Here is a 27,201-nt window from a genome sequence, read left to right as displayed (position 1 = left end):
TTGCCTGGAGAATCCCAGGGACGGGGGAGCCTAGTGGGCTGCCATCTATGGGGTCGCACAGAGTCGGACACGACTGAAGCGACTTAGCAGCAGCAGCAGCAGAGGTTATATTGTATGCTTAAGCTTGCACTGGTCCCATGTGATGGAGCAGATGTTGGTTTGACCTTCCAGTGTCACATTCTTTGCCTTTTCCTTTTTCCTTGAGATTTCCTGTGGGTAGGTTGAGTTGTTCGAAATTGTTAGTATGATTATTTGACCTATAAGAAATAGCAATTCTATATGCAACAGTCTATAAAAAAACAAAACAAAAAACTTCCATCCATTTAGGGAAAGCTCATTTTACATGCCACTAAAAGTAAATAGTTTTTTTGTTGTTTGCTTTTTAGAGTTCAATAATAAGTTTGAAGCCAAAAATCTTAGTCATTAGTGTTTAAAAATAAAATGCCAGAGCAAAGTGTTTTCTTTTGGAGTACTCTCGACATCTTTAAATTAGGAGTTTGAACTCAGGAGCCAGTGTGTGGTTTTGAATCCACACTTCCCTATTACTACTTTTCTATCTGTGTTACCTTTGACAGTTTACTTAACCTCAAAGAGCCTCCATATCTTTATGTTTTAAGATTCAGTAAGTTACTTAGAATGTGTCTATATCTGGCATCATTGTAAGGATTATAAATATTTGTTAAATAAGATGGAGGTGAGAAATAAAGATAGAAAATATTTTGGTCAATTCAGTAGATAATTTTCTAAATCTTTCAAAATGCTACCTATTAAATATTTTGAAATAAATTAAGTGAATGGAGAATCTTAAATTAGGTTAATATAAGCAACAGTGTTGGAGAAGGCAATGGCACCCCACTCCAGTACTCTTGCCTGGAAAATCCCATGGACAGAGGAGCCTGGTGGGCTGCAGACCATGGGTTCGCAAAGAGTCGGACACGACTGAGCGACTTCACTTTCACTTTTCCCTTTCATGCATTGGAGAAGGAAATGGCAACCCACTCCAGTGTTCTTGCCTGGAGAATCCCAGGGACGGTGAAGCCTGGTGGGCTGCCGTCTATGGGGTCCCACAGAGTCAGACAAGACTGAAGCGACTTAGCAGCAGCAACAGTGTACCCCTCTGCAGTTTCCACATTAATTTGTTTAAATAGGTCTGAGAGGAAACATATAAAACTAATTACCCCTGCATTCCAGGAAATGTCTGTTGGCTGATTGAGCAGTTAAATAAAGTTTTCCCACAAATTCTTTCTCCAAAATTCCTTTCACATTTTTAGTGCAAAAATGCTATCCAGGAACTGATGTCCAAAAGAACTCTAACACTTGCCCATTCAAGTACAGATAAATGATATAGTGATTTCCCATGTCCAAGAGATCAAAGTCACTATAGATGATGGGTTGATTGCTTGTTTTCTTGTAGCCTTCAATTTCCTATAGGTCCTTCAAACATTTCATAAGACTGTGTAGGAAACAGAAGAGAGAAGAGAACATTCATTGGTATGTTCACAGTCTAGGGAGTGGGCTACTTTGCATGGGAAATATAAATCCATATTATTGTATGAAAGGCAAATGAAGCACTCAAACAAATATGCTGGCTCTACCAAATCAACTAAAACCAGTTAATTAAAACAGTTCACTTCAAGCATGTGAAAGATAGAGTAAATGCAGGCCAAATGGAACTGAAGTCTAGGCAGATAGTGAGATAAGAGAACCTGTACTTCTTCAAATAAATCCATGTATTCTTGTGCAGATATGTCATTTCAAGTTAGAGAGTTTGTGAGGTAAATATAAATACTGAACAGCTATTACTTAACTTTGAAAATGCATATTTTATAGCAGTCTCATAGACTGATCCCACACAGAGGTCATTTAGGTTGTTCTCTTATTTTTGATGTCAAACAATTTGCACTCCCAGTCTTGTACTTAGCCTTTCACTTAGACGTGTGTGCAAGTATTTTGTTTTCGGTGAAACTGCTGAGCCATTAAATATACACATTTTCTTTTAAGACATAGTACACAGTTGATCTCCAAAGGGTTTATGCTGATTCTACTTCTACCACCAACACCTGTTTTAGAGTACTTGTTTTCCTAATAATCTCTCAAACTTTGATATTCTCCAGTTTTAAATTTTATTTCCATGTAGTTGACTGTCAAATAGCATATTATTCTTTCCATTTTAATTACTTTGGTTATTGGACAGGTTGGTCATCTTTTTATGTCATTAGCCAGTAGGGTTTCTTCTGTAAGGATTTCCTATCACTTAATTTGGGAATCTTTCTACTGGGTTACCTTTCTGCCTCAGAATAGAAAGAGTAAAGTAAAGAAAGAGTAAAGACTTTTATCTCAGTAAAGAAAGATCTTTTGTTATGTATTTTGCCAGTACTTTCTCCCAGGCCTTTCTTCCAGTCTGCCAGATTTGTTTATATTTTGTCATACAACATTTCTACTTTTAATGTGGTCAGATTTGACAATATTGTTCAACATGAAGGCCCCATTTTGTTGCTTCTTTAAGAAGGCCTTTCCTTCTCCAAAGTTGAGTTTCAAGAAATTGTAAGTTGTAGAACATGCATAAGTTATATCGCTATTCATGTTAAAAAGAGCTTACTATGCATTTTCTTATGGGTGTCTACATATATATGTATAAAGATATAAGAAGATATAGAAAGAACCAGATGAAACTGATAATAGTGAATATATTTGTAGATAAGTGCTAGGATTGAGGATGATAATCAAAGAGATCTTTAAACATAATCTTGAAAACAATTTGATGAAGACCTTGTGTATTGCTTATATAATTGAAGGTCAATGTCAGTTCAGTTCAGTCGCTCAATTGTGCCCGACTCTTTGCAGCCTCATGGAGCGCAAGCACGCCAGGCTTCCCTATCCATCACCAACTTCCAGAGTTTACCCAAACTCATGTCTGTTGAGTCGGTGATGCCATCCAACCATCTCATCCTCTGTCGTTCCCTTCTCCTCCTGCCTTCAATCTTTCCCAGCATCAGGGTCTTTTTAAATGAGTCAGCTCTTCGCATCAGGTGGCCAAAGTATTGAAGTTTCAGTTTCAACATCAGTCCTTCCAATGAACACTCAGGACTGATCTCCTTTAGGATGGACTGGTTGGATTTCCTTGCAGTCCAAGGGACTCTTGAGTCTTCTCTACCACCACAGTTCAAAAGCATCAATTCTTTGGTGCTCAGCTTTCTTTATAGTCTTAACTCTCACATCCATACATGACTACTGGAAAAACCATAGCTTTGACTAGACAGACCTTTGTTGGCAAAATAATGAATATGCTGTCTAGGTTGGTCATAACTTTCCTTCCAAGGAGTAAGCGTCTTTTAATTTCATGGCTGCAGTCACCATCTGCAGTGATTTTGGAGCCCAAGAAAATAAAGTCTGTCACTGTTTCCACTGTTTCCCCATCTATTTGCCATGAAGTGATGGGACCAGATGCCATGATCTTAGTTTTCTGAATGTTGAGCTTTAAACCAACTTTTTCACTCTCCTCTTTCACTTTCATCAAGAGGCTCTTTAGCTCTTCTTCACTTTCTGCCATAAGGGTGGTATCATCTGCATATCTGAGGTTATTGATATTTCTCCCAGCAACCTTGATTCCAGCTTGTGCTTCATCCAGCCCAGCGTTTCTCATGAACGGTTTATGAAGGTCAGTGTATGTGTGTAATATATATATATATATTTAATATACTTATATACATATTTATTTGAGAACAGTGTAACCACATAAATTTTTTTTTTAAAAGAGAGATGTGTTTTCATGTTCCTACTATTTATAAACACTGTTGTAACTTTGGTATGTTGTTTTTATTACCAATTTGTTTCCCTATGAATTTTTGCGTTGTTTTCTCAGTTCAAATTAAAGTCCATGTCCATCTTTAACATTGTCACATTGACTCTGTAAAGCCACATTTAAAGAGGATATGGAATGCGTTTTTCCTGAATATATCAGAATTTAGCTCGTTATTTCCTTAATAGTGGACTCAACTGGCTTCCATTTATTTTACAGATTTGAAAAAGTGAATATTATGTGATTGCCACCTTGCATACATCTTTAAGATTTTCCCTACTCCAGTTATAATAATATGTCTTCCATATATTTTTAATACTTTTTATATGTTTGATTTTAATTAAAAAAAGCAAAATGTCTTATTTTGAGTGTGTTCAAAGAATACATTACTAGAACTGCAATTGCTGATTCCAGAACTGTAAGTTGTGTGTTTCTACAAGGATTTATTAGAGAGAACTAAGCTATTAGGCCACCAACAAATTCTGGTTGCTGAGGCTGACTGTTTTAGCCAACTATGAGATATAATCTTAAGTGCTTATTTTTTAAATTACTATTTGAAATGGTGAAATTGTTCCTGATCATTGTAATTTACATTTCTGTAATTACTAACCAGGAATGACCACTGTCCTATACCTGTTTCTCTATTTATTTTCTTCCTTTGTGAATTATACATATCATTTACTCATTTGGCTGTTAGGGTCTTAGCTATTGTCATTTACAGAATTGATGTGCTATAAGCACATTCTAAATGTTTTCTCAATTCATTTTGTATTTTTAGTTTAATTTCAGTTCTACACCTCCTTTCAGAGTTTGAATTACTTTTTTTTTTCTTTTCAGTAAAATGCTTCATAGCTATCTTTTAAAAGTAACTCTTTAATCATTATGGATGAGAGTATTTGGGTAGATTTCTAACTGTTTAAATGAGGGTATCTAAAGAATATTAATATCAACCAGGAAAGAGGTTTCTAGAAGCATTAGACTTCTGAATGTAACTCTTTCTATACAATAATTTTAATCAGTCTTTTAGATAATAACATTAATATGATCCTCATTCAGTTTGGCAATGCTTAGAATCTGTAAGTAGTTGCCAATTTTTTGGTTTATAAAGTTAAAAATCCCAAAGTATTTTTAATGGCTTGGCTGCATATAACAATATAAAACTTACAAGAATAAATAAGTTCTACCATCAGTTTAAACTGAAACTTTAGATGGAATAAACTGACATAATTCTTACAGTGCATTGTAACCAAGATGGATGACAGAAGTGAAAATTACCATGGATTATTTGTTTCAAAAGAATTATACCCCAGTTACTTTTCTGTCTGTTCATAGTGGAGTGATCTCAAATATTTTATTTTTCTTCATATTTCAATTTCCTTTAAAACTGCAGAGATTCCTCCAGCAGTGTTAAAGTTGCAAAATCCATAAATATGTGTGATGAATTTTGAGATTGGATAATTTCCCCATTTATGCTAAATTTATATTGCATTTAGCATTAATGAAATAAGAAATTGAATGGTAGTTGTATCGAAATTTTTATTCAAATTATAAAGATATAAGTGTATATTTCAGAGTGAAAGTTGCTCGGTCCTGTCTGACTCTTTGTGACCCACAGATTCTCTAGGCCAGAATACTTTCGCTTCTCCAGGGGATCTTCCCAACCCAGGGATTGAACCCAGGTCTCCCGCATTGCAGACAAATTCTTTACCAAATGAGCTGTCAGGGAAGCCCCATATTTCCGAGTGGTTAACGCAAAGGACAAAGGATATGCAGTTGACAAAAGTGTTTACTTAGGTCTTCATCTTCTCTGTCGCAGCACTGGGAAGGGTTAACCATGCCCACCCTCCTTCTTAGTGTCTGCTTTTATCACTTGCCATCCAGGATTTCATAACTCTGCTTTCTCTCAGGCTGCTTCATTGACTGTTCCTATTCTCCTTGCCATCTTTACACTCATATGCCCTAGGGCTCAGTCCTGGGCCTTTTGTGTTTTTTATGTATACCTTTTTGTTGATCTTATTCATTCTCAAGGTTTAAATGCCAACTATACGTCAGCGACTTAGCAGCAGCAGCAGCATACATCAGTGACTCCAAAATAAGTAACTTTAGTTCAGACTACTCTGTCCAAATTCAGCATGTAGAACTATTGATTCCATCCCCACCACCCCAGCCCTCCCATCCTGTTCTCTCCACTTTATTCTTCATCTTATTAATGGTCACCCATGTAGTTCATTTGCATGCGTGCTCAGTTGTGTCCGACTCTGCGACCCCATGGACTGTAGCCTGCCAGGCTCCTCTGTCCATGGAATTTTCCAGGCAAGAATACTGGAATGGGTTGCCAGTTCCTACTCCAGTGTAGTTCCATCTGGCAAAGGTCAAAATCATACTGTGGTTCTGAATTCCTCTCTTTCAAACTGCACATAAAAATATTGTATTTTATGTTCACTCTACCTTCAGAATTTATCCTGAATCTGATCAACTCCATTGCCATTAGTACCATCCTAGCTGGAGCCACCAATCAGTAGCCTTTCTCCCTCTTTAGTCTATCCTCAATTCAGCCACCAGAATGAACCCTTTTAAATAGGTCCAAGTATGTTCACTGATGGAGAAGGCAATGGCACCCCACTCCAGTACTCTTGCCTGGAAAATCCCATGGACGGAGGAGTCTGGTGGGCTGCAGTCCATGGGGTCACTACGAGTCAGACACGACTGCGCGACTTCACTTTCACTTTTCACTTTCATGCATTGGAGAAGGCACTGGCAACCCACTCCAGTGTTCTTGCCTGGAGAAACCTGGGGATGGGGGAGCCTGATAGGCTGCCATCTCTGGGGTCACGCAGAGTCGGACATGACCGAAGGACTTAGCAGCAGCAGCATGTTCACCGATACACTTGTAATAGCAAGACACATGAAGTGAAAATTTAAAACATGAGTGCAAAAGATTGCATTGTCTTCAGTGTAGCAGTCATCTCTGAGCAGTAAGAGAAAGGGATTTGTCTTGGGAAGGTGTGCAGATCCACTTCAACCAAGTCAATGAATTGTTAGGTTTTTTAGAAATAATCTACAACAAATAAATGTTAACATCTTAATTACTCAGAGTGGAATACTGGACATTCTATAGCCTATACATTTCTGAAAATTTGAAGTATTTCCTAATAATGATAAAATTAATAAATGGAAACACTTTCCATCCTATTATCCTATACCAGTCTGTGCCAGGTTTTTAATGTAACTTGCAGCCTATTTCAACTCATCCTCTGTGCTAAGGATATGTTTCATTTGATATTCACTTTCATACTTTAAAATAAAAAAAGGTCAACCATAAGAGTAGACATTATAAACTAAAGAGTTACCAAGTAAAATGAAAAGAATGAAAAAGGTAGGGAGCCCATTACATATCAGAAATACGTAACCATTAGAGTTACATGTTTTAGTAACTGAGCACATATTTGTCTTCTATATAGAATGTAAAAGGGGCTTAGAAAGCAGAATCAGGATGCATGGTTTAAAGGAGCTTTGCAGAAGCCTTCTGGCCCTTCTGCAAAAATCTTAGAGTTATCTCTGTCCGACAGAGGCCTAGGTTGCTTCAGAGTGGTGATTGTTATATTCATGATTGAAATGCATAAGTAGAATATCAAGTATTAGTGATGTTGAATGATTTCTTCTCTGGATGGGGTTTGGAACACACTGACCCCTAATTTCTTATCTGGATATGCTCTCATTTATACTGTGATGCTGAGGCTTAATATTTTTGATGTGGTCTGATTTGTGTGGAATGCAATGGGCTTCCCATTTATACCTGATTATTTCACCTCTTCAGGTATATGACCGCCCAAGGTAATCTCTAGTAAATCAACCTGATGTTACATGAGTTTCTTGAGCCTCTTTAGTCACAGATGGGACATATATGAAAGAGAGAGTAAAGGAAGAAAGGAAAAGTGTGTTCTTCCTACTCTCCCTAGTCAGACATTTGTGTTTGAGGATCTTGTAGTTAAGAAACAGGCCATGCGAGGAAGAACTTTTGTGGTCCAATATTTAATGCTCCCTTTAAGGGAAAAAAACAACAAGGTAATTTCTTGGCTGTTACTTAATGCCATCAGAATAGGGCAGGGGAGACTATTTAAATTATCCAAGGGTCCTACATGGGAAAAAAATCCCATGTTTTGCCCGTGGGGTTGCATGTGAGAAATAGGACTTAACATCTATAGTAAGTAAACCCCTTAATTATTATAAAAGAGACTTAAGTTTGTCTGTTTTAAAATGACCGTTTTGTACCCTGCTGTGTTTCCAGAATCTAGCACAAGAGCTGACATAGTGTGTGCTCAGTAAATATTGTTGAACATGTGAATTATTGTATTTATTTGACCTTTCACTGAATCTGGAAAATAAGTTGCAGCACATTTTCCATGTCTCTGAGTACCCGTGCTATGGTCCTTGAGTAGTTTGCTCCACTAATCTTGTTTCCATGGTGAACTGAGTTCGTATCTACTCTCTCGGGGGATGTAGGAGGTTGGCAACATCTCTGTTAATTGTGAGGTCACCAGTAAGACCTGGCAGTGGTGAGTACTTCCCCAAATCGCAGCTGTGCGGCTTTCTCAGTGGTCTCATTCAGTTCCACTTCAAGCACATAACTGGGCTGGAATTGCATGAGATTTAAGTGCTGCAAGTGCTCATCACTGTGGTGAGTGACTCTGAACAATCGCCCAGTGACTAACCCTTTAAGGAGGAGGTGCACAGCTGAATGTGTACCAGCTCAGTAAGTGCCAGGGTAGGTGGCAAGTTGGAAGCGACCTTTTCCTTAAAAGAAATACAGGTCAGGCAAAGTTAGTTAATACATTTAAACTCTCCAGTGACTCAACAAAGTGGAACATGTAGAATTCTCTCATTTGCATTGGAAGAAAGTCACATTGTTATGACTGTGAGAACCCTGATTGATACAGGCAGGAGAATGTTCTTTGGCTCCGTTTTTGTTGTTGAATTTAGCAGCAACATGAACATGTGTGTTTGACCATCTTGTGCAGGATGACTCATTTTTAACCTGAACGCTATAGGTTAGACAGGGCAAGCGCATCTTCAGAGTGAACCGAGTAAGAACTTATTCCTGTCTTTTCTTCAAAGCCTCTTCTGCTGCTGCTGCTGCTGCTGCTAAGTCACTTCATTTGTGTCCAACTCTGTGCGACCCCATAGACGGCAGCCCATCAGGCTCCCCCGTCCCTGGGATTCTCCAGGCAAGAACACTGGAGTGGGTTGCCATTTCCTTCTCCAATGCATGAAAGTGAAAAGTGAAAGTGAAGTCACTCAGTCGTGTCCGACTCTTAGCGACCCTATGGACTGCAGCCTACCAGGCTCCTCTGTCCATGGGATTTTCCAGGCAAGAGTACTGGAGCAGGGTGCCATTGCCTTCTCCAAAAGCCTCTTCTAGAAACAGTTAATTCTGATTTTAAAAGTCAGCCATACAAGCTCCTACTTTTCCTTTAACCTTCCTAGTCCTTCCTCCTCCGTGTCCTTTACTGATTGTTACTCTCCTCAGTGGTAGGATCTTCAGGTTTGGTCTTAAGCTCTCTACCGTTCTCCCTCTTTATTCTCTTTCTGGATAACATCACTCATCACCATGAAATGAAATACTATCTTTATGTTGGCAGTACACAGATGCATATCTCTAGGTTAAAACTCTCTACAAAGCTCCATATACCATCTGTCTATTTTGATTCCTCTGCTAGGGTGTTTCACAGTTATATCAAACCTAAGACAGCCTCATCAGAAACTTTGATTATCTGCCCCGAAAATCTATTTCATCTCAGTATTTGACATTTTTATCTCAATTACAAAATTTATCTCCCTTTCTTGTGTACCTAAGACAGACACTCTGGAGTCATCTTTAATTCTCTGTTATTGTCCCTCTGTGGAACAGCATTGAAAAATATTAACAGATTGAGGGGGTTGCTCTCTGGTTTGGGTGTGAAACCACAGTTAATCTCAAATGTGTTTACTTTGTGTCCACATTCTTAGTTTGAACACATGTTACTTTCTTGGTCTAGCCATCATGATCTTGCACTTGAACTAGTATGCTGCTGCTAAGTCGCTTCAGTCGTGTCCGACTCTGTGCGACCCCAGAGACAGCAGCCCACCAGGCTCCCCTGTCCCTGGGATTCTCCAGGCAAGAACACTGGAGTGGGTTGCCATTTCCTTCTCCAATGCATGAAAGTGAAAAGTGAAAGTGAAGTCACTCAGTCGTGTCCGACTCCTAGCGACCCCATGGACTACAGCCTACCAGGCTCCTCTGTCCATGGGATTTTCCAGGCAAGAGTACTGGAGTGGGGTGCCATTGCCTTCTCCTGAACTAGTATAACTGACTTCAAACTGATCTCCCTCATTCTACTCTCGTCACCCTGTAATCTGCTTTTCAAAAAAGAACAAGAATGACTTTCTTCCAAATGTAACAGATTATGCCATACACTGTTGCTTCCAGTTACACTTCAGATGCCATCTAAATGTGTTTGATGTTCTTCAGAGCTCTACGTAAATCATGCCCTGCCAACCTCATCTGTTCTGTATTTGCTGCTACAATTATTTATTTGTGACTCCCACCTCTGCTTCCGACTCCACATCACTCATTTAACTGTTCTGTCTATAGGTATTTCTCACGTAGAGTTTACACGGATGCCACCATTATTTATTGCTTTGGTCACTGCAGTGACTTCCCAACAAGAACCCTCCCAATTCTACCTCTCTTAAATTAAAATGTGATGTAAGCCATTCATGTACATCATTTGAAAAGTCAATAAAGTTATAAAAATTACAGTGTAAAAAATAAATTTTCTTGCTCCCTCCTCTCCAGCTTTGATTTCTTTCCTTAAGGAGCAATTGCCTTTCTTTTAGCATTAACACTTACTTTGCTTTTATATTGCTAAGTAATACAGTCATAATGTTTATTCTTTCTTATTTTTAAAATGTGATGTAAACATGACACACAAATATATATGGTTATAAATAATCATTTAAAATTGTACGCTTTTATAAAACTCAAAGTTGATACATTGAGTTCCTCCTACCTATTTTCCAGAGTTATAGCCTTGGTATATGGCCTCCTTCACCTAAAATACCACTGTTCTCTCAATTGCATTGTTTTCTATGGCTGGCTCCTTCAGTTCTTGTCTCAAATGTGATCTCCTTAGATAGGTTTTATTGGGGTACCCTCTCTGGCATCTTTAGTTCAGTTCAGTCGCTCAGTCATGTCCAACTCTTTGTGACCCCATGAATTGCAACACGCCAGGCCTCCCTGTCTGGCATCGTAACCTCTGCTGTATTTCTTTCAGATCTCTGTTTGCTTTTTTAATGATACTTTTCCTACTTTATAATATCTTAAGTATATTTTTCTGAATAGTTCACTTTTTCCTGACTTTTTGCATAATGTATAAGGTCTGTGAAGATAGAGATTAAATCTGTTTTCATCTTTGAATCCTCAGTGCCTTGCCTCTTGCCATATTGTGGGTATTCAGTCAGTACATTTGTAATGAAAATTAAATAAGCACCAGAAAGATACAGCAAAACTAAATAGCTTTTGGCTGGACTGGTTGATAAACTTAGAAGTAGATTTAAAACTGAATTTGCTCTCTTTTTCTCAGCTTGTTGTTTTCTTATTTTAAGAATGCATAGACACCCTAGTGGATTAATGAAAAAAATATAACTAACAAGAGATTATATTAAAGTGAATGGAATATAAAAAAAAATACGAAAATCAAGTTTTTCTTGATATGAGCAAAAATTCTCCTATAAAATGAGAAAGTAACCATTATAATAACCAAAAAATCAATTAGTTTTGGATAATGAACCATTAGGATGGGATATTCATTTTCAGCTCTACCAGTTTTTACCACTTCCTTTTTACTTCTTCAGCATAGAACAGCTTCTATTTATTATCATACTGTGATGTTGTTTATAATGACATTGCAATGTTGTTGATAAAAAGGACATTTTTGAAATTGTTTTTAAATCCATATTTCTGTCAAATGTTGGGGAGAAGTTAGAAGAAGGCAGTGGTTTTCAAGAAAATAGGGAAAGCATTGTAAGAGTAAAGTCTATTCTTCTTACAAATTAAGTATAATTGTCATGTAGTTAAAATAATACCGTTGACAGAGCATAACCCAGAAGACTGTCATGAGGTGTCCCATAATAAAATCTGTAACCAGGGTCTGAGGAAAGATAGGTGGTCTAAAAACAGAAGTAGAATTTTATCAGGGTTTATTTCTGACTATGAATCAAATAAGTGACACTGCTATGGATTAAGGCCCTGCGTTCCTTCTTAATTATCATTTCCCATATATCACTTAGCTACAGCTGCACTAGTTTTGCTTTTCCTTAAAGTGTCTAAATTTGTTCCCCTCTCAAGGATTTGTTTCTCCCTTTGCCTTGCATCTTGGCCTGACATCTCTGATACGCTAGATTTCTGCTTAGATATCACCTCACCTGAAAGGCCATCCCCACATCACTGTCTTACCCCTTTATAACATTTGTTGCCTGAGTTCATATTATACATATATAAGTGTTTATTGAATAAACAGGATTCAAGGTGTATCAAAATAAAACAGATTGTTTGCCTTTTGATTGTTCATATTTGTTTTTCTGGTCATCTGGTGTTGTTTATTCTTGGGTTGTGAGAAGTCCCATGGTGAATTTAGTCACAGAAAGTCTCTGGTAATTAAAAATATTTGTCCCATAATCATCAAACCATCCAAATTCATGTAAATTTAAAATGTCTCTGAGATGCATGCTCTCCACATTCAGGCTTTCTGAGAGCTCATCATTTGCAGTGAGGAATGGGGACGTGGAGTTAGAGTCCTCATTCTCTCCCATGTAGAGCTGTTATTTCTCCTGCTCAGCACTCTGGGTTCCTCTACATTCCCTGGGACTGAAGCTCTAAGGGGAAGGAGAATGGCGTCACAGATGGTGTGACTGAGCTTTATGATGGGTGCTTGAAGTGGACACACTCTTTCTCTGTCACAGTCCATATTCATTGGTTCTTAGGAGGCTTTCCTCCTCAGAGCTGCCCCTGAGCCCCTGAGGGCAGGGGCTTACTTGTCCACTTACTTGTTCTTTGAGGAGAATTAGTTCATCTTTTCCAAATGGTCACTTTCAGCTCCTGCTTTCTTCTTTAGGTAGCTGGTGGGATACTTCCAAGCTATGTTGTCCCTTGGCTTTTATAGTGAAATAGAACACAGACATAAATAAGCACACACATCATCAATGTAAAGCTTATCTGATCTGATCTGATCTGAGTGGAGAAATTGTAAGTTTGACCTGGTTGAACAAATAACACGTTGTCTCCCCACCTGGGGTATGAGTTGGTGATGGGCTTGTCAGTCTTGTTCACTGCTGTACAGCTCTGGCTGTTCAAACTTCATTCATACTCATAAGCATTTTATTGAGTAGAGGGTTGAGTGAATGAATAATAAGATTGTGATATATTTAGAACGTAAGTTACTATTCAGCAATAAAAACCAACTTATAAAGACTATGTAATACTATTGGGGTTTTGGTACGATATTATGGAAATACCTAAACAAACTTTTGGGCCAGTCCAATATTAAACAAAATAGTTACTAAGCTTTTCTTAGATGGGAAAATAGAGTAAAACATAAAACTTTAGCATATGTATATGTGTGTATAGGTATACACATGCACAGATAGAGAGACACTTATGTGTATATGTTAATAGACCAGAAAGAAATATATGCATACATATTGATATATATATACACACTTCTGTATGATGAAATTTGAGATGACTGTTTTCTTTTTTCAACTGTATTTTTAAAATATTCTGCTATTTAAAAGTTCTGATTTTTATGATCAGAAAACATTTTAAGAAAAAGAAAAGAGAATTGAGAGAAAGGAAGGAGGAAAGAAAAACAAAAGCCTTGAACTGTTCTCCCAAATCTGCTGTGGGAGAGAGATTGAGTTTCCGCCATTGGATAAGGCCTGGAGATGAAAACCTCCTCACTCAGAAGGCCAGTATGCCTTTGGCAGCCCACATGCCTGTCACATAAAACACCTCTAGATAAAAACTCAGAGCCTAATGTGGTATTTTGGTCTTCTGCTTTGTGAAGGATGGGGCCTGTCCTTGCTCTTTTTTTTCTTTAATTTATTTTTTAATTGAAGGTTAATTGCTTTACAGAATTTTGTTGTTTTCTGTCAAACATCAACATGAATCAGCCATAGGTGTACATATGTCTCCTCCGTCTTGAACCTCCCTCTCTATCCCAACCCTCTAGGTTGATACAGTGCCTCTGTTTGAGTTCCCTGAGATGTACAGAAAATTCTCATTGGCTGTCTATTTTACATATGATAATGTAAGTCTCCACGTTACTCTCTCCATGTATCTCGCCCTCTCCTCTCCTCTCCTCTCCCTGTGTCCATAAGTCTGTTCTCTTGGTCTGTTTCTCCATTGCTGCCCTGCAAATAAAATTTTCAGTACCATTTTTTTAGATTCCATATATGTGTGTTAGTATATGATACCTATATTTCTCTTTCTGACTTAACTTCACTCTGTATAATAAGCTCTAGGTTCATCTACTTCATTAGAACTGACTCAAATGTGTTTCTTTTTATGGCTGAGTAATATTCCATCATGTATATGTACCACAACTTCTTTATCCATGGGGCTTCCCTGATAGCTCAGTTGGTAAAGAATTGCAGGGTCTCCTGCAATAGACCCTGGTTCAATTCCTGGGTCAGGAAGAACCCCTGGAGAAGGGATACGCTACCCACTCCAGTATTCTTGGGCTTCCCTTGTGACTCAGCTGGTAAAGAATCCCTCTACAATGTGGAAGACCTGGGTTCAATCCCTGGGTTGGGAAGATCCCCTGGAGAAGGGAAATGCTACCCACTCCAGTATTCTGGCCTAGAGAATTCCATGGACTGTATGGAATTCCATCAGGTCGCAAAGAGACAGCACTGAGCAACTTTTAGTCTCACTTTCACTTTTCTTTATCCATTCATTTGTCGATGGACATCTGGGTTGCTTCCATGTTCTAGCTATTGTAAATAGTGCTGCAATGAACATTGGGGTACTTGTGTCTTTTTCAGTTTTGGTTTCCTCAGGGTATATGCCTAGGAGTGGGATTACTGCATCATATGGTGGTTTTATTCTTAGTTTTTTAAGGAATCGTCATACTCTCTTCCATAGTGGCTATACCAGTTTACATTCCTACCAACAGTGCAAGAGGTTCCCTTTTCTTCATACCCTCTCCAGCATTTATTGTTTGTAGACTTTTTGATAATGACCAGTCTGACTGGGTGAGATGATATCGCATTGTAGTTTTGATTTGCGTTTCTCTAATAATGAGCGATGTTGAGCATTTTTTCATGTGTTTGTTAGCCATCTGTATGTCTTCTCTGGAGAGATGTCTGTTTAGGTCTTTTCCCCACTTTTTGATTGGGTTGTTTGTTTTTCTGATACTGAGTTTTATGAACTAGTATATTTTGGAAATTAAAGTGGGACCTAATTAAACGTAAAAGCTTTTGCACAGCAAAGGAAAGTAGAAACAAGGTGAAAAGACAACCCTCAGAATGGGAGAAAATAATAACAAATGAAACAACTGGCCTTGCTCTTGATATCAGATTTTGAGCATCTACCATGTGTGAGGTGTTGTGCTTGACATCAAATGCTCAGTGCAGATTTTTAAAAGATGAGAGTTATTTGGAACAACAGTCCAAGCAGGTCTTGCCTTTTCAGATAGCCTCACAGAAGAGGCAGCACATGTTGCAAGCCCGGTGGTCTTTGGTTTGAACCCTGTCCTCACCATACACTCATGCACAGTAAGTCTTTTTGAAGCTTGGCTTTTTCAACTGCAAAATGGGTGACATTAACAGAGTTATCCCAAGCTGGCTGTTTGATTAAATTAAATAATGTACATATAGTATCTGGCATACTGGCATGTTATTTTCTTCTATTCTTGTTTTCTTGTAAACATTTCAAAGTAAGTTTGAAAAGGGAAGAAGAAGGGACTATATAGTTTATTTTAGCCTGGCTAACTAGAAAAGAGTCATGTAGAGAAATACAGACTTAAAGAGGAGGTGCTAGTTTTGGGGGCAATTATAATGCATCTAAAGTGAGATGAGGAGTAAGAGACAAGGAGAAAGGATCTTGAATAGAAGCAGTGGATCTGGAAGGAGGATTTGGGAGTCATTTCCCTGGGGACTTATAAATTTGTTGGAAGTGATAAATGCAGAGAAACAAGACCTGCCTTGTGGGTGAGGAAAAGGACCTGTTTAAGGAAACAGAAACAGTTGCTAGAGAAGAAGATAAGTGGAGCCATGGAATATTCTTGGAGGAGAAAAGTGGTCAAGGGTCAAATGCCCAAGGGAGGAGAATAAAAGGAAGGACACGGTGGGTGGCCTCAGAGCAGTTTTCCAGTCCAGTGGGGGAAGCTAGAATGCTGGTGGAAATACAAGGAGAATGTAGGTGGCGAGCAAATTCAGTTTCTGTATTAAAATCAATTTGGAAATTGGGAGGCTTTAGCTTCTATCCTTGACATTCCCATGAACTCTCTGTGTGATTTTGGGCAAGTCATACAAGATTTCTAAGCCTTGGTTTTCTCAATTTTAAAAATCCAGATGGCCGGATGAGTCTAAGTTTCCTTCTACCATTGTTGTTTCATGATTCTTTTTGAAGCCCTTTGGCAGGGAAAGTAAATGGAATGATGTTAACAATGTGGTCACATGAAAACTTTTCCTAAAGATAAAACTTGGACACACAGGAAAGCAACACTGGAAATGCGAAGAGGGAAGAAATCAGATTGAAATTTTGCCTCAGATGGAGTCACAGGTAGAGTGTGGCTCAGAGCAGCAAACGTATCTATTTTCTTTTCTTTCAAAAGCAAAAGTGAAATTAACATTGAGTGAGCACCTGCTCTGTACCAGGCCCTGTGCATCGAAGGCATGGTGACAAGCACTGAGCCCCAAGCCCTCCCTGGAATAGCTCATGGTCTCATCAGACAGTCATGCAAACAGCGTTCAAAGGGGGCCTAAGTGCAAGAATGGAAAAGGTGGATAGAGGAGATGGTGGTTACTTTGGAGAGGGGACAGGGTCAGCTTGAATTTGAAGAAATAATTTTCCATACCAACAGTGACTTTTCTGGGAAGAGAAACCAGCAAATGCAGTGTACTAAGATGTGACTGTGCAGCTAAAAGTTATTCTGAAATATGTTAAAATGTAAAGTTTGTTTACACAGTAAAATTTGTCTGTAGTGGTTATATGTGAAGTTTCAATGGAGAGGCAGGCAAGAGTTTATCATAACTGTATGACTTATATATCTTCATTTGGAGTTGATCCTCACAGTCATAAAGGGAAAACTGAAAAGATTGAGTCAGGAGAGTATTTTAGTATGATATGGTAAAAAGATAGATATGGGATCAGATGTGTGTTTTCCTACAGATTTATGTATTATGTATAGTAAGAGTTGGATGTGACTGAAGTGACTGATCATGTATGCATAGAATACATAAAAGCTTGAAAAACTACTCCCGCTTAACAGTAATATTGGAAACGAAGTTTCATTTGAATAAAGCATAAAAATGAACTTACAGTATTTTAATTTATGTCAATCCCTACGTGATGCTTATGTTTTCAACTACGTATTTTATTTACTTAATGAGATATATGCTATAACATTACCATACAAGAGAATATTTTGGAAAATATAACCAACATATTCACATCATGTAGCGTATAAGACATTTGTGTGAAATGTTGTTATAAACAGTGTGCAGATGCCAGATCCCTTTCAGCCTCTGTTACTGCTGTTTAGAAGGCAAACACTTATGCTTCTTCCAGTGGCTCATGGATTCTCTAATATACTTTCCAGTTAGATAATAAACTAATCATCCTCAAACCTTCATTGACTTTTTCTGTCAAGAACTTTGTCATTTGATGTTTTCAGTTATATTGATTCATCTTATTTTGGGGCTACATTTACCTGTTTCTCTACTCAAATCTTCCCTAATAGCTTCTCTGATAGCTCAGTTGGTAAAGAATCTGCCTGCAATGCAGGAGACCCTGGTTCGATTTCTGGGTTGGGAAGATTTCCTGGAGAAGGTAAAAGCTACCCACTCCAGTATTCTGGCTTGGAGAATTCCATGGACTCTGTAGTCCACGGGGTTGCAAAGAGTTGGACACAACTGAATGAGTTTCACTTTCACTTTCTACTCAAGTCAGGCATCTTTTTTTTTAATACTTGTTAAATTAATTTTTATTGGAGTACAGTTGTTTTACAATGCTGTATGTTCTACTGTTCAGCAAAATGAATCAGTTATATGTATACATATATCCCTTCTTTGAAAGGATACCTGATAAGTAGGAAGCCAGGCATCTTTTTAACCAGTTTCCTGGATTTCACATCTTCTTTGCCTTTCTGCGAATGTCTCTTCTCATAAGAAGTAACTTTTATCCAAATTCTACTATCCCGCCAGATAGCAGAGTCATCTCATAGCCTGAAATTATAATGATCTACCACAGACAGTATTTACTTCTTGTGATGTGCTGTGTATTTTTTAAAATAGGATATTATTAAAGATTCTTGCCATATGTAGTTTTAGCCCTCAGATATATACCTTCAACTAGTCAACTGAAAGTTCATGTAGAAAACTGAGGTCCTGGGAAATAAAACAATTTCCAAAAAAGGAGAATGGAAAAAATAAAAAAGAGAGCTTGAGGTAATTATATTAGTAGTGCATCAGCTGATTAAGTGAATAGGAATTAAGGTAGGGGAAGTGAAGTAGTTAACCTAGTAAGAGTAGCAACTTTAAATTTTTAGTTATTTTTATTTATGCTTACATTACTACTTTAGAATCTGTTCGTCTATTTAATAGACTGTAGTTGATCTGAATTTGAACAACTGAAACATTTGCATTAGGTGACTTGAATCAATGATATATAAAAATCCATGCACATTTGTCAGATCAAATTTCATGTTGTGATTAGGAATTGGTGGCCGTGATAATACACTTATATGGAGATTAGTGTATATGGCTGTTTTAAAAAACACAGGAGTATCTAAATGGAGAGATAGTAAAATATCAGAACCAGTAAGGCAAGAAACGGCTGGTAACTTATTTTCAAATAAGCAGTGGTCAATTTGCAAAACACTGAAATGCTTGCTAAAATGTCAAATCAAATAAAAGCGTTCAATACAACAGGAGAGATGCCACTGTATGAGAAGATGCACATAACAACAAATAAGGCAGTTAACTTTTAACTAATTTCATTTCCAAATGTTTGCATGAAATACCTCAACATTGTTAACATCATTTTGAAAAATCTAAGAAGAAGAATCTTGGAGAAAATACTTATATAGTTCACATTTATTTTGGAGAATGTATTGTGCCATTTTAATGCACTACTAATTTTCTTTCCTTCTAAAATTAAACTTTGGGAGCAAACTCCGAGAGATAGTGAAGGACAGCAAAGGGAAGCCTGGTGTGTTGCAGTCTGTGGGGTCGCAGAGAGTTGGACACGATTTAGCGACTGAACAACAACAACAAAAATTAAAAGGATAATGTTTCCTGAAGTGAATGCTGTGTAATTATGCATTGTTAAGCATCGATGTGTGTGTTAGTCACTCAGTCGTGTCCGACTCTTTGCAACCCCATGGACTGTAGCCCGCAGGGCTTCTCTGTCCGTGGAATTTTCCAGGCAAGAATACTGGAGTAGGTTGTCATTTCCTTTTCCATTATCAAGCATAGGAGAACTTGTAAAGAGACTTTGATCTAGATTTATGTTCTTCCATGGCTTGTAAATTCACAGCACAGATAAGATGATCCATTTTGTTATTGGAATAGGTCCCCTGTTCATGGGGACATAGAAAACCTCATGACTTCCCTGCTTGACAGATGCCAACCCAAGCTAGAGAACTTCCTGTGGCGTAGGATAGTACTGATCTCAGATAGGAAGCCCTTGCCTGAAGAGAATCTGAATACTTGATGCTAAATATGCCCCAAAGTGAACTGAGTCTGGCACATGGGGTCAGACAGCAAATATATATTGAATGAATTAGTCATCATTTATAATTATTCCAAGGCTAGCCACTCCAGTATTCTGGTCTGGAGATTTCCCTGGACTGTATATCCATGGGGTCACAAAGAGTCAGACACGACTGAGCGACTTTCATTTTCACTGTAATTATTCCAGCTTCCCTCATAGCTCAGTTGGTTAAAAATCTACCTGCAATGCAGGAGACCTGGGTTCGATTCCTTGGTTGGGAAGATCCTCTGCAGAAGGAAATGGCAACCCACTCCACTATTCTCGCCTGGAGAATCTCATGGACAGAGGAGCCTGGCAGACTATGGTCCATGGGGTTGCAAGAGTCGGACATGACTTAGCAACTAAATCACCACCACCATAATTATGCTAACAATTTTTTTTTTCAAAGTGACCTTCTTGTTTTTAAAAATGTGTATAGATAAAATCCTAACACAATAGAGAATTGTATGTCATGAAGAGTTTTCCAAATCGTATCTTAAAAAAAAAAACACATCTTCTTGAAACAATATTTAATATGCTAATATGGTGATACAAGAGTTGCAAAGAGTTGGACATGACTGAGCGACTTCACTTTTCTTTATGGTGATACAAAAATTTTAATTTTTTGGATTCTCGGAGCTCTTCAGTCCGCTCTTAAATGTTTGGCTGCTATATTTATTATATTTATGAATAACATAAAAATTATGCCAAACATTTATTAAAAGGTTACCCAGCATCAGATTCTATGCTAGAACATAGAACAAAATGTTCGTTTTGTTGTTGCTATTTAGTTACTAAGTTGTGTCTGACTCTATTTGTGATGCCATGGACAGTACACCCCGCCAGGTTCCTCTGTCCATGGAATTTTCCAGTCAAGAATACTGGAATGAGGTGCTGTTCCTTTCTACAGGGGAACTTTGCAAAAGTGATTGAACCCCCATCTCCTGCATTGGTAGACAGGTTCTCTACCACTAAGCCACCTGGGAAGTCCTTATGATAGGAACATTACATGTGCTTAAAGATGCTTTAAAAAAAATCTTCCAAAGAACACTATGAAGCTGTTGTATAAAGACACTGTAAGTTTTTCATACTTACATGGTAGTGATAGGTTATAAACCCAAATAATCTTAAGTCTAGAATCTGTTCTTGATGTTATTAAATTTTATATGATAGTATGCAATTAAATTTTATAGGATTTGTTATTATAACTCTTCCCATGCTTATAACCTGTTGAAAGAATATATCAGATTACAAATTTATGATTTAGGGAAACTAAGCATCATAGCTGGCATGCTGCAATTCATGGGGTTGCAAAGAGTCAGACACGACTGAGCGACTGAACTGAACTGAACTGAACTGAAACATCATAGCAGTTATTATTTTAGTCATTAGCTACACTGTCAGTTTTATTTGTGGCTTTGGATACTGACTGAATCTCAGAATCACACTTATTCAAACAAGAGAAACATATTTCTGTATTTTCATAATCTCAATCAATGATAATATGACACCACTTATCCTCAATCTGACTTCCCTGGTGGTTCAGTTGGTAAAGAATCCGCTTGAGATGCAGGAGGCTTGGATTCAATCCCTGGGTTGGGAAGATCCCCTGGAGGAGAGCATGGCGTCCATTCCAGTATTCTTGCCTGAAGAATCCCCATGGAGAGGAGCCTCGTGGGCTGCAGTCCGTGGGGTCGCAAAGAGTTGGACATGACTGAGCGACTAAGCATACATTCTGTCCTCAATCCATATGTAGATGTATAATAATCATTATATCTTTAATGAGTATTATTTAAATTTAAAAATATTTGATATTCTCTCTTATTCCCATCAAATTTGACTCTAGGGAAAATTTTATGTGTTTCATGTATCTAATTAAAATTGAAGCTGATTTCATATTTGAGAGAATGAAAACATGTATAGAGAGTAAAAGAACTCATTGGAAGTTAAACTTAACAGAAATGCCCCAAATACAGATATGCCTGATATTTTAAAAGAATCATTAGAATAGAAATGTTTTGCATTATCCCCACCCACAAGTGATATGCGTGTGTGTGCATATGTGTGAAGAGGAGACGGAGAGGTAGAAACTGAGAAAGAGACAGGGAAAGGAAGGAAGGGAGAGAGGGGACGGGGACACAGAGAGGTGATGGAACTGCTGTTCCAGTAGTTAAGAATTTTACTAGTGATATAAAACCTCAATAAAATGAAATTGGTAAGGATTTTTAGATTTTATTCTTCAGGTATCTTATAATGTCAGTTCTGTACAAAATAAAATGTGATAGCATATTGGCAGTCACTTAGTCTTTCCATATAGAAGATGCAATACACTTTAGTAATTCAAACAAAACAAAAAGCCTTTTTTTCTTAGGAAAAAGTTTTAGCCTAAATTAAAAAAATATATACAATGTGGAACAATGACTATATCTGAAGAAATAATTATATTATGATGCTAATTATATGTGAAACAAAATGAACTATATATAATTTTTATAAAATTAATACAAAATGGTATTTGAAAACTTTAATATTACCATATCATGTGTGAATAATGCAGGTTCTAAGGGATTACTTCTTCAAAATTGTTTACTAATGAGTTAACAGTGTAAGTAATCAAGTATGCATTTTATATATTAATATATATTATAGTAGACTAAAATAATAAAAATTGGAAAGATCAAGTCATGTTTTCTTCCATGTAAAATATTTTCCTAGTTATAACTTAACTTTATACTCTAAAAAAGAAAGGGAAGAAATGACTAGGCTTAGCTTTAATATGATAAAAGAATACTTATTTGTTATAAGTTCATCTTGCTGATTATAACTATATTTTATAGTTTTTAGCCCCCTGTTCACAACTGGCTAACTTTAAAATATGGTATTGTATGAAATTAAACTTGTTTATGTAAGTGATACTTCCTTTTTCTGTAATTTATTGTTCAAGGGTTTAAAAAAATGTTTAAAAGAAGACTTGAGAGTATTTTATATAATAACTGTAATGCTATATATCCTACATTTTTTGTGGTATATTACATAAATTACTTTATTAAATAATGATTGTCAAAAAGTTGGACTGTGTGGTGTGTGCAATTAAAAACTGTGTTGCTCTTCTGTACATGCTGTACATATAAGTGACCCCATGGGTCTCCCAAAGTGAGCCTTTAACATTCCAGAATTTTTACTGTGCATCTGTTGCTGGCATCTAGCCTCCCACCCACACAGGCTAACTATATGAAGTTTATGCTAGTGCAATAAAGTACCTGAAGATGAAGTAATAAAATGGGAAGACAGTTACCTTATTAGTGGGGTTGCTAAAATAGCTTCACTAGAAAAAAGTATGCATATACATGGAAGAAAATAAAGTGTGTGTGTGAGTGGGAGAACTAGAAAGTAACTTAATTGAATAAGTTACTTAATTGAAACTAACTTATGAACAGGTATTTCATGTGTATCTTTCTATGTTATATATTCCAGATGGGATTTATACAGCTTAATGAGGACTTCATATTTATTGAACCACTCAATGATACAGTGGCCATCACGGGTCACCCACATCGTGTATATAGGCGGAAAAGGTCCATGGAGGAAAAAGTTACAGAGAAGTCTGTTCCTCACAGTCATTACTGTGGTGTTATTTCAGGTAATGCCTTGTCCTGAAAGGGTTTAATTAAATATGCAATGTGAGATGAATCCTGGAATAAAACCTCCCACCCTCCCTCCCTTCTTCCCTCCATGCCACTCTCCTACCCCGTGCTTTTTTTTTTCCTTGCCTTCCTACCTTGCCCATCCTTCCCTCTCTTTGTGTCTATCCATCTGTCCACGGCTTTATCTTTTTTTTTTTAATGTGGAATCTCTCTTGGTTAATGACAATTACATATATTTTTTTGACTTGTTTTCTATGAAGTAGTATATTTTAATATAAAAATGGAATAACTTCAGATATTAATACAGTGCATGCTCTATATCCCTCTTGAATTGTGAAGTGTTCCTCATGGGATTCTGTTCACCTAACTGCAATAGAAATGACACTGAGAGAGTTCCAGATCCCCTGAAACTGAATACTGTGAGCTCATGGTCTTATTTTAGTTTACTTCTATGTGAGCATCATAGAAATCTCTGTACTTTGACCAGAAGATCTTGCACTTTCTTCTTTTTCTGTTTGATTCAAGTAAAAATCATCTTGATGGTTAATATTAATAGAGGAATAGGAAGAAGAGCCCTATTCCTAGGAATAGGAAGAAATTCAAAGATTTACTTCTTTGAATTTTATTCTCAGTATCAGAATATCTTAAATCTTAAAGTTTAAGTGGCTCACAAACATCTCCAACCATCAAATCCTAGTCTCTTTGTCTGCCAATTTTTCACAGAAATAAAATGGGGTTGCTGTTTGGTACACGTCCTTATTACTTCCTTTGGCAGAGATATGTGGCATTAGCAAGAAGGGTAAGGAAAAATGAATGATTTCTATTACATAAATAGGACCTAAAAGTTATAGCCAACATTCAGCAGTTTCCCTAGTAAAAATGTTTGGACATCTAATCCAGACACCTCTGAATATTCACTGATATGAGAAATAGCTCCATTTAGAATCTGAGGAAATATGAATTTATTGAAGAATTTTTGGTGTAAAGGCTTTAAAATTGACTTGGAGATTTAGAATTAGGTATTAGCGTATTTAGTGCCAAGATAGCAACTTGAAAATTGGTTATGGTATTTGAGGTTGATTTAGGTATAGAAATTGTGATAATAAGTAACATTTTCAGAGGCCTTGGCATGTTCATATCATCAGTTGTCTAGGAGGATCAGATTCAGACAGGATTTCAGTATGTTTCTGTTTAGAAATACTATCTCAAATTAATCTCTGATCTCTGTTTTCTTTTGCTAAAGCTCATGGTATCAGTCTGTATGAGAACTGGTTCAGAATTCTTCAGAAGTGGTTAAGTGAATCTACCTCTGTGTCACATTATTCAAAGCGCATTATCAAGTCATTTTAAATAAGACACACCCATCTTCTCTATTCTAAGAAATATAGACACACTGGAGATAAAAAACAGCTGGACAAAAGTCATAGTCTGAAAAAGCAAAAGAAAAGTTTTATATTGTGAGACAATAACAGCAACGATTGGATATAGTCCATTTAAGGAGATTGCCTTGTGTGAGTTACACTGAAAATCTGCACTATGCAACTTTTGAATCATAGTAAGTTCCAGCTGTTCTAATTACTCATGTATACAGATGACATAAAGTAGGCTTTATATTGCAGTATGTATGGAGGAAAGATTTCTAGAAAATTCTTATTTTTGATGGGTTTTATAAATCATAAATACATGGTTCATATTTGACAGACCTTGTTCATAAACTTTCTAATTTTTTAAAGACATGACTTATATTTTAATTAACCTGTTTGGATCAAGCACTTGCATGCAAGGATTGCTAAGCTGTTTTCTAAATTCTCTTAACTATCTTCAGTGTTTTTTAAGGGAAATTTAAAAATCATTTTAAAATTAGCAATCTGTGAAATAAAATATCCATTTACTTATACTGATATATCTAATTGTAATTCTTCCCTTCTTATTTCAGGATAATATATTAGCATATTAAAGAACATTCAGATCTGGATAATGTTGCAGCAACTGCCTTTGCACAATGGAATCATAAAGTTTACTTGTATTCAACTTGGTCTTAGCCTATTCCCCTTCATCATGTTAATGTTTTAAGTGTATTGTGTTTATGTGTATTGATTCTATAAATGCTTTTTCCTAAACACATACCTTCATAGTTTAGTATGACTTTGTCATGTTCTTTTATTAAAAGATAACATAAAAGAAAGAAAGGCACAGGAGATTGAGAGTCAGAGGCACCAGGTTCAAGGCCTAGCTTCAGTCTCACTCTAGCTAGGTACTCTTCTTCACTTCCCTTGAATGTATGAACCTTAAAATTCTTTATTTGAAACATAGGAGAACCAGTCATGTCACAGGAATGTAGAGCTAAATGACACAGCTCTTATTCTCACGAGGTGGACCAATGTATTATTTTGGGCAAACTTGTAAATGAGTAATTAGGCTATCTATAATAAGCTCAGTTCAGTTCAGTTCAGTCGCTCAGTCATGTCGGACTCTTTGCAACCTCATGAACTGCAGTATGCCAGGCCTCCCTGTCCATCACCAGCTCCCGGAGTCCACCCAAACCCATGTCCATCGAGTCGGTGATGTCATCCAGCCATCTCATCCTCTGTCATCCACTTCTCCTCCTGCCCTCACTCTTTCCCAGTATCAGGGTCTTTTCAAAATGAATCAGCTTTTCATATCAGGTGGCCAGAATATTGGAGTTTCAGTTTCAACATCAGTCCTTCCAATGAATACCCAGGACTAATCTCCTTTGGGATGGACTGGTTGGATCTCCTTGCAGTCCAAGGGACACTCAAGAGTCTTCTCCAACACCACAGTTCAAAAGCATCAATTCTTTGGTGCTCAGCTTTCTTTATAGTACAGCTCTCACATCCATACATGACCACTGGAAAAACCATAGACTTGACTAGATGGACCTTTGTTGGCAAAGTAATGTTTCTGCTTTTGAATATGCTATCTAGGTTGGTCATAACTTTCCTTCCAAGGAGTAAGTATATTTTAATTTCATGGTTGCAATCACCATCTGCAGCAAATTTGGACCCCATAAAAATAAAGTCGGCCACTGTTTCCCCGTCTATTTCCCATGAAGTGATGGGACCAGATGCCATGATCTTCGTTTTCTGAATGTTGAGCTTCCAACTTTTTTACTCTCCTCTTTCACTTTCATCAAGAGGCTCTTTAGTTCTTCTTCACTTTCTGCTATAAGGGTGGTGTCACCTGCATATCTGAGGTTATTGATATTTCTCCCAGCAATCTTGATTCCACTTGTGCTTCCTCCAGCCAGCATTTCTCATGATGTACTCTGCATATAAGTTAAATAAGCAGGGTGACAATATACAGCCTTGATGTATTCCTTTTCCTATTTGGGACCAGTCCGTTGTTCCATGTCCAGTTCTAACTGTTTCTTCTTGACCTGCATACAGGTTCTCAAGAGGCAGGTCTGGTGGTCTGGTTTTCCCATCTCTTTCAGAATTTTCCACAGTTTATTGTGATCCACATAGTCAAAGGCTTTGGCATAGTCAATAAAGTAGAAATAGATGTTTTTCTGGAACTCTCTTGCTTTTTTGATGATCCAGCAGATGTTGGCAATTTGATCTCTGGTTCCTCTGCCTTTTGTAAAACCAGCTTGAACATCTGGAAGTTCACAGTTCATGTATTGCTGAAGCCTGGCTTGGAGAATTTTAAGCATTACTTTACTAGCGTGTGAGATGAGTGCAATTGTGCAGTAGTTTGAGCATTCTTTGGCATTGCCTTTCTTT

At 37.3% G+C, this 27,201-nt stretch overlaps 1 protein-coding gene across 1 annotated transcript in view; it reads left to right on the top strand.

Annotated features, from left to right (window-relative positions):
- ADAMTS19 (ADAM metallopeptidase with thrombospondin type 1 motif 19) overlaps positions 1 to 27,201 on the top strand; it is a 267,906-nt gene that overhangs the window by 37,065 nt on the left and 203,640 nt on the right. Inside the window, exon 3 of the mRNA NM_001206114.1 lies at positions 23,289 to 23,454. Within this exon, the coding sequence (NP_001193043.1) occupies positions 23,289 to 23,454 (166 nt within the window). The remainder of the gene's footprint in view (positions 1 to 23,288; positions 23,455 to 27,201) is intronic.

Source organism: Bos taurus, chromosome 7 (genome assembly GCF_002263795.3).
Source record: "Bos taurus isolate L1 Dominette 01449 registration number 42190680 breed Hereford chromosome 7, ARS-UCD2.0, whole genome shotgun sequence".
In the NCBI taxonomy this organism is placed as follows: Eukaryota; Metazoa; Chordata; class Mammalia; order Artiodactyla; family Bovidae; genus Bos; species Bos taurus.
The sequence above is the reverse complement of the archived record's forward strand: the minus strand, read 5'-3'. Positions and strand labels throughout refer to the sequence as shown.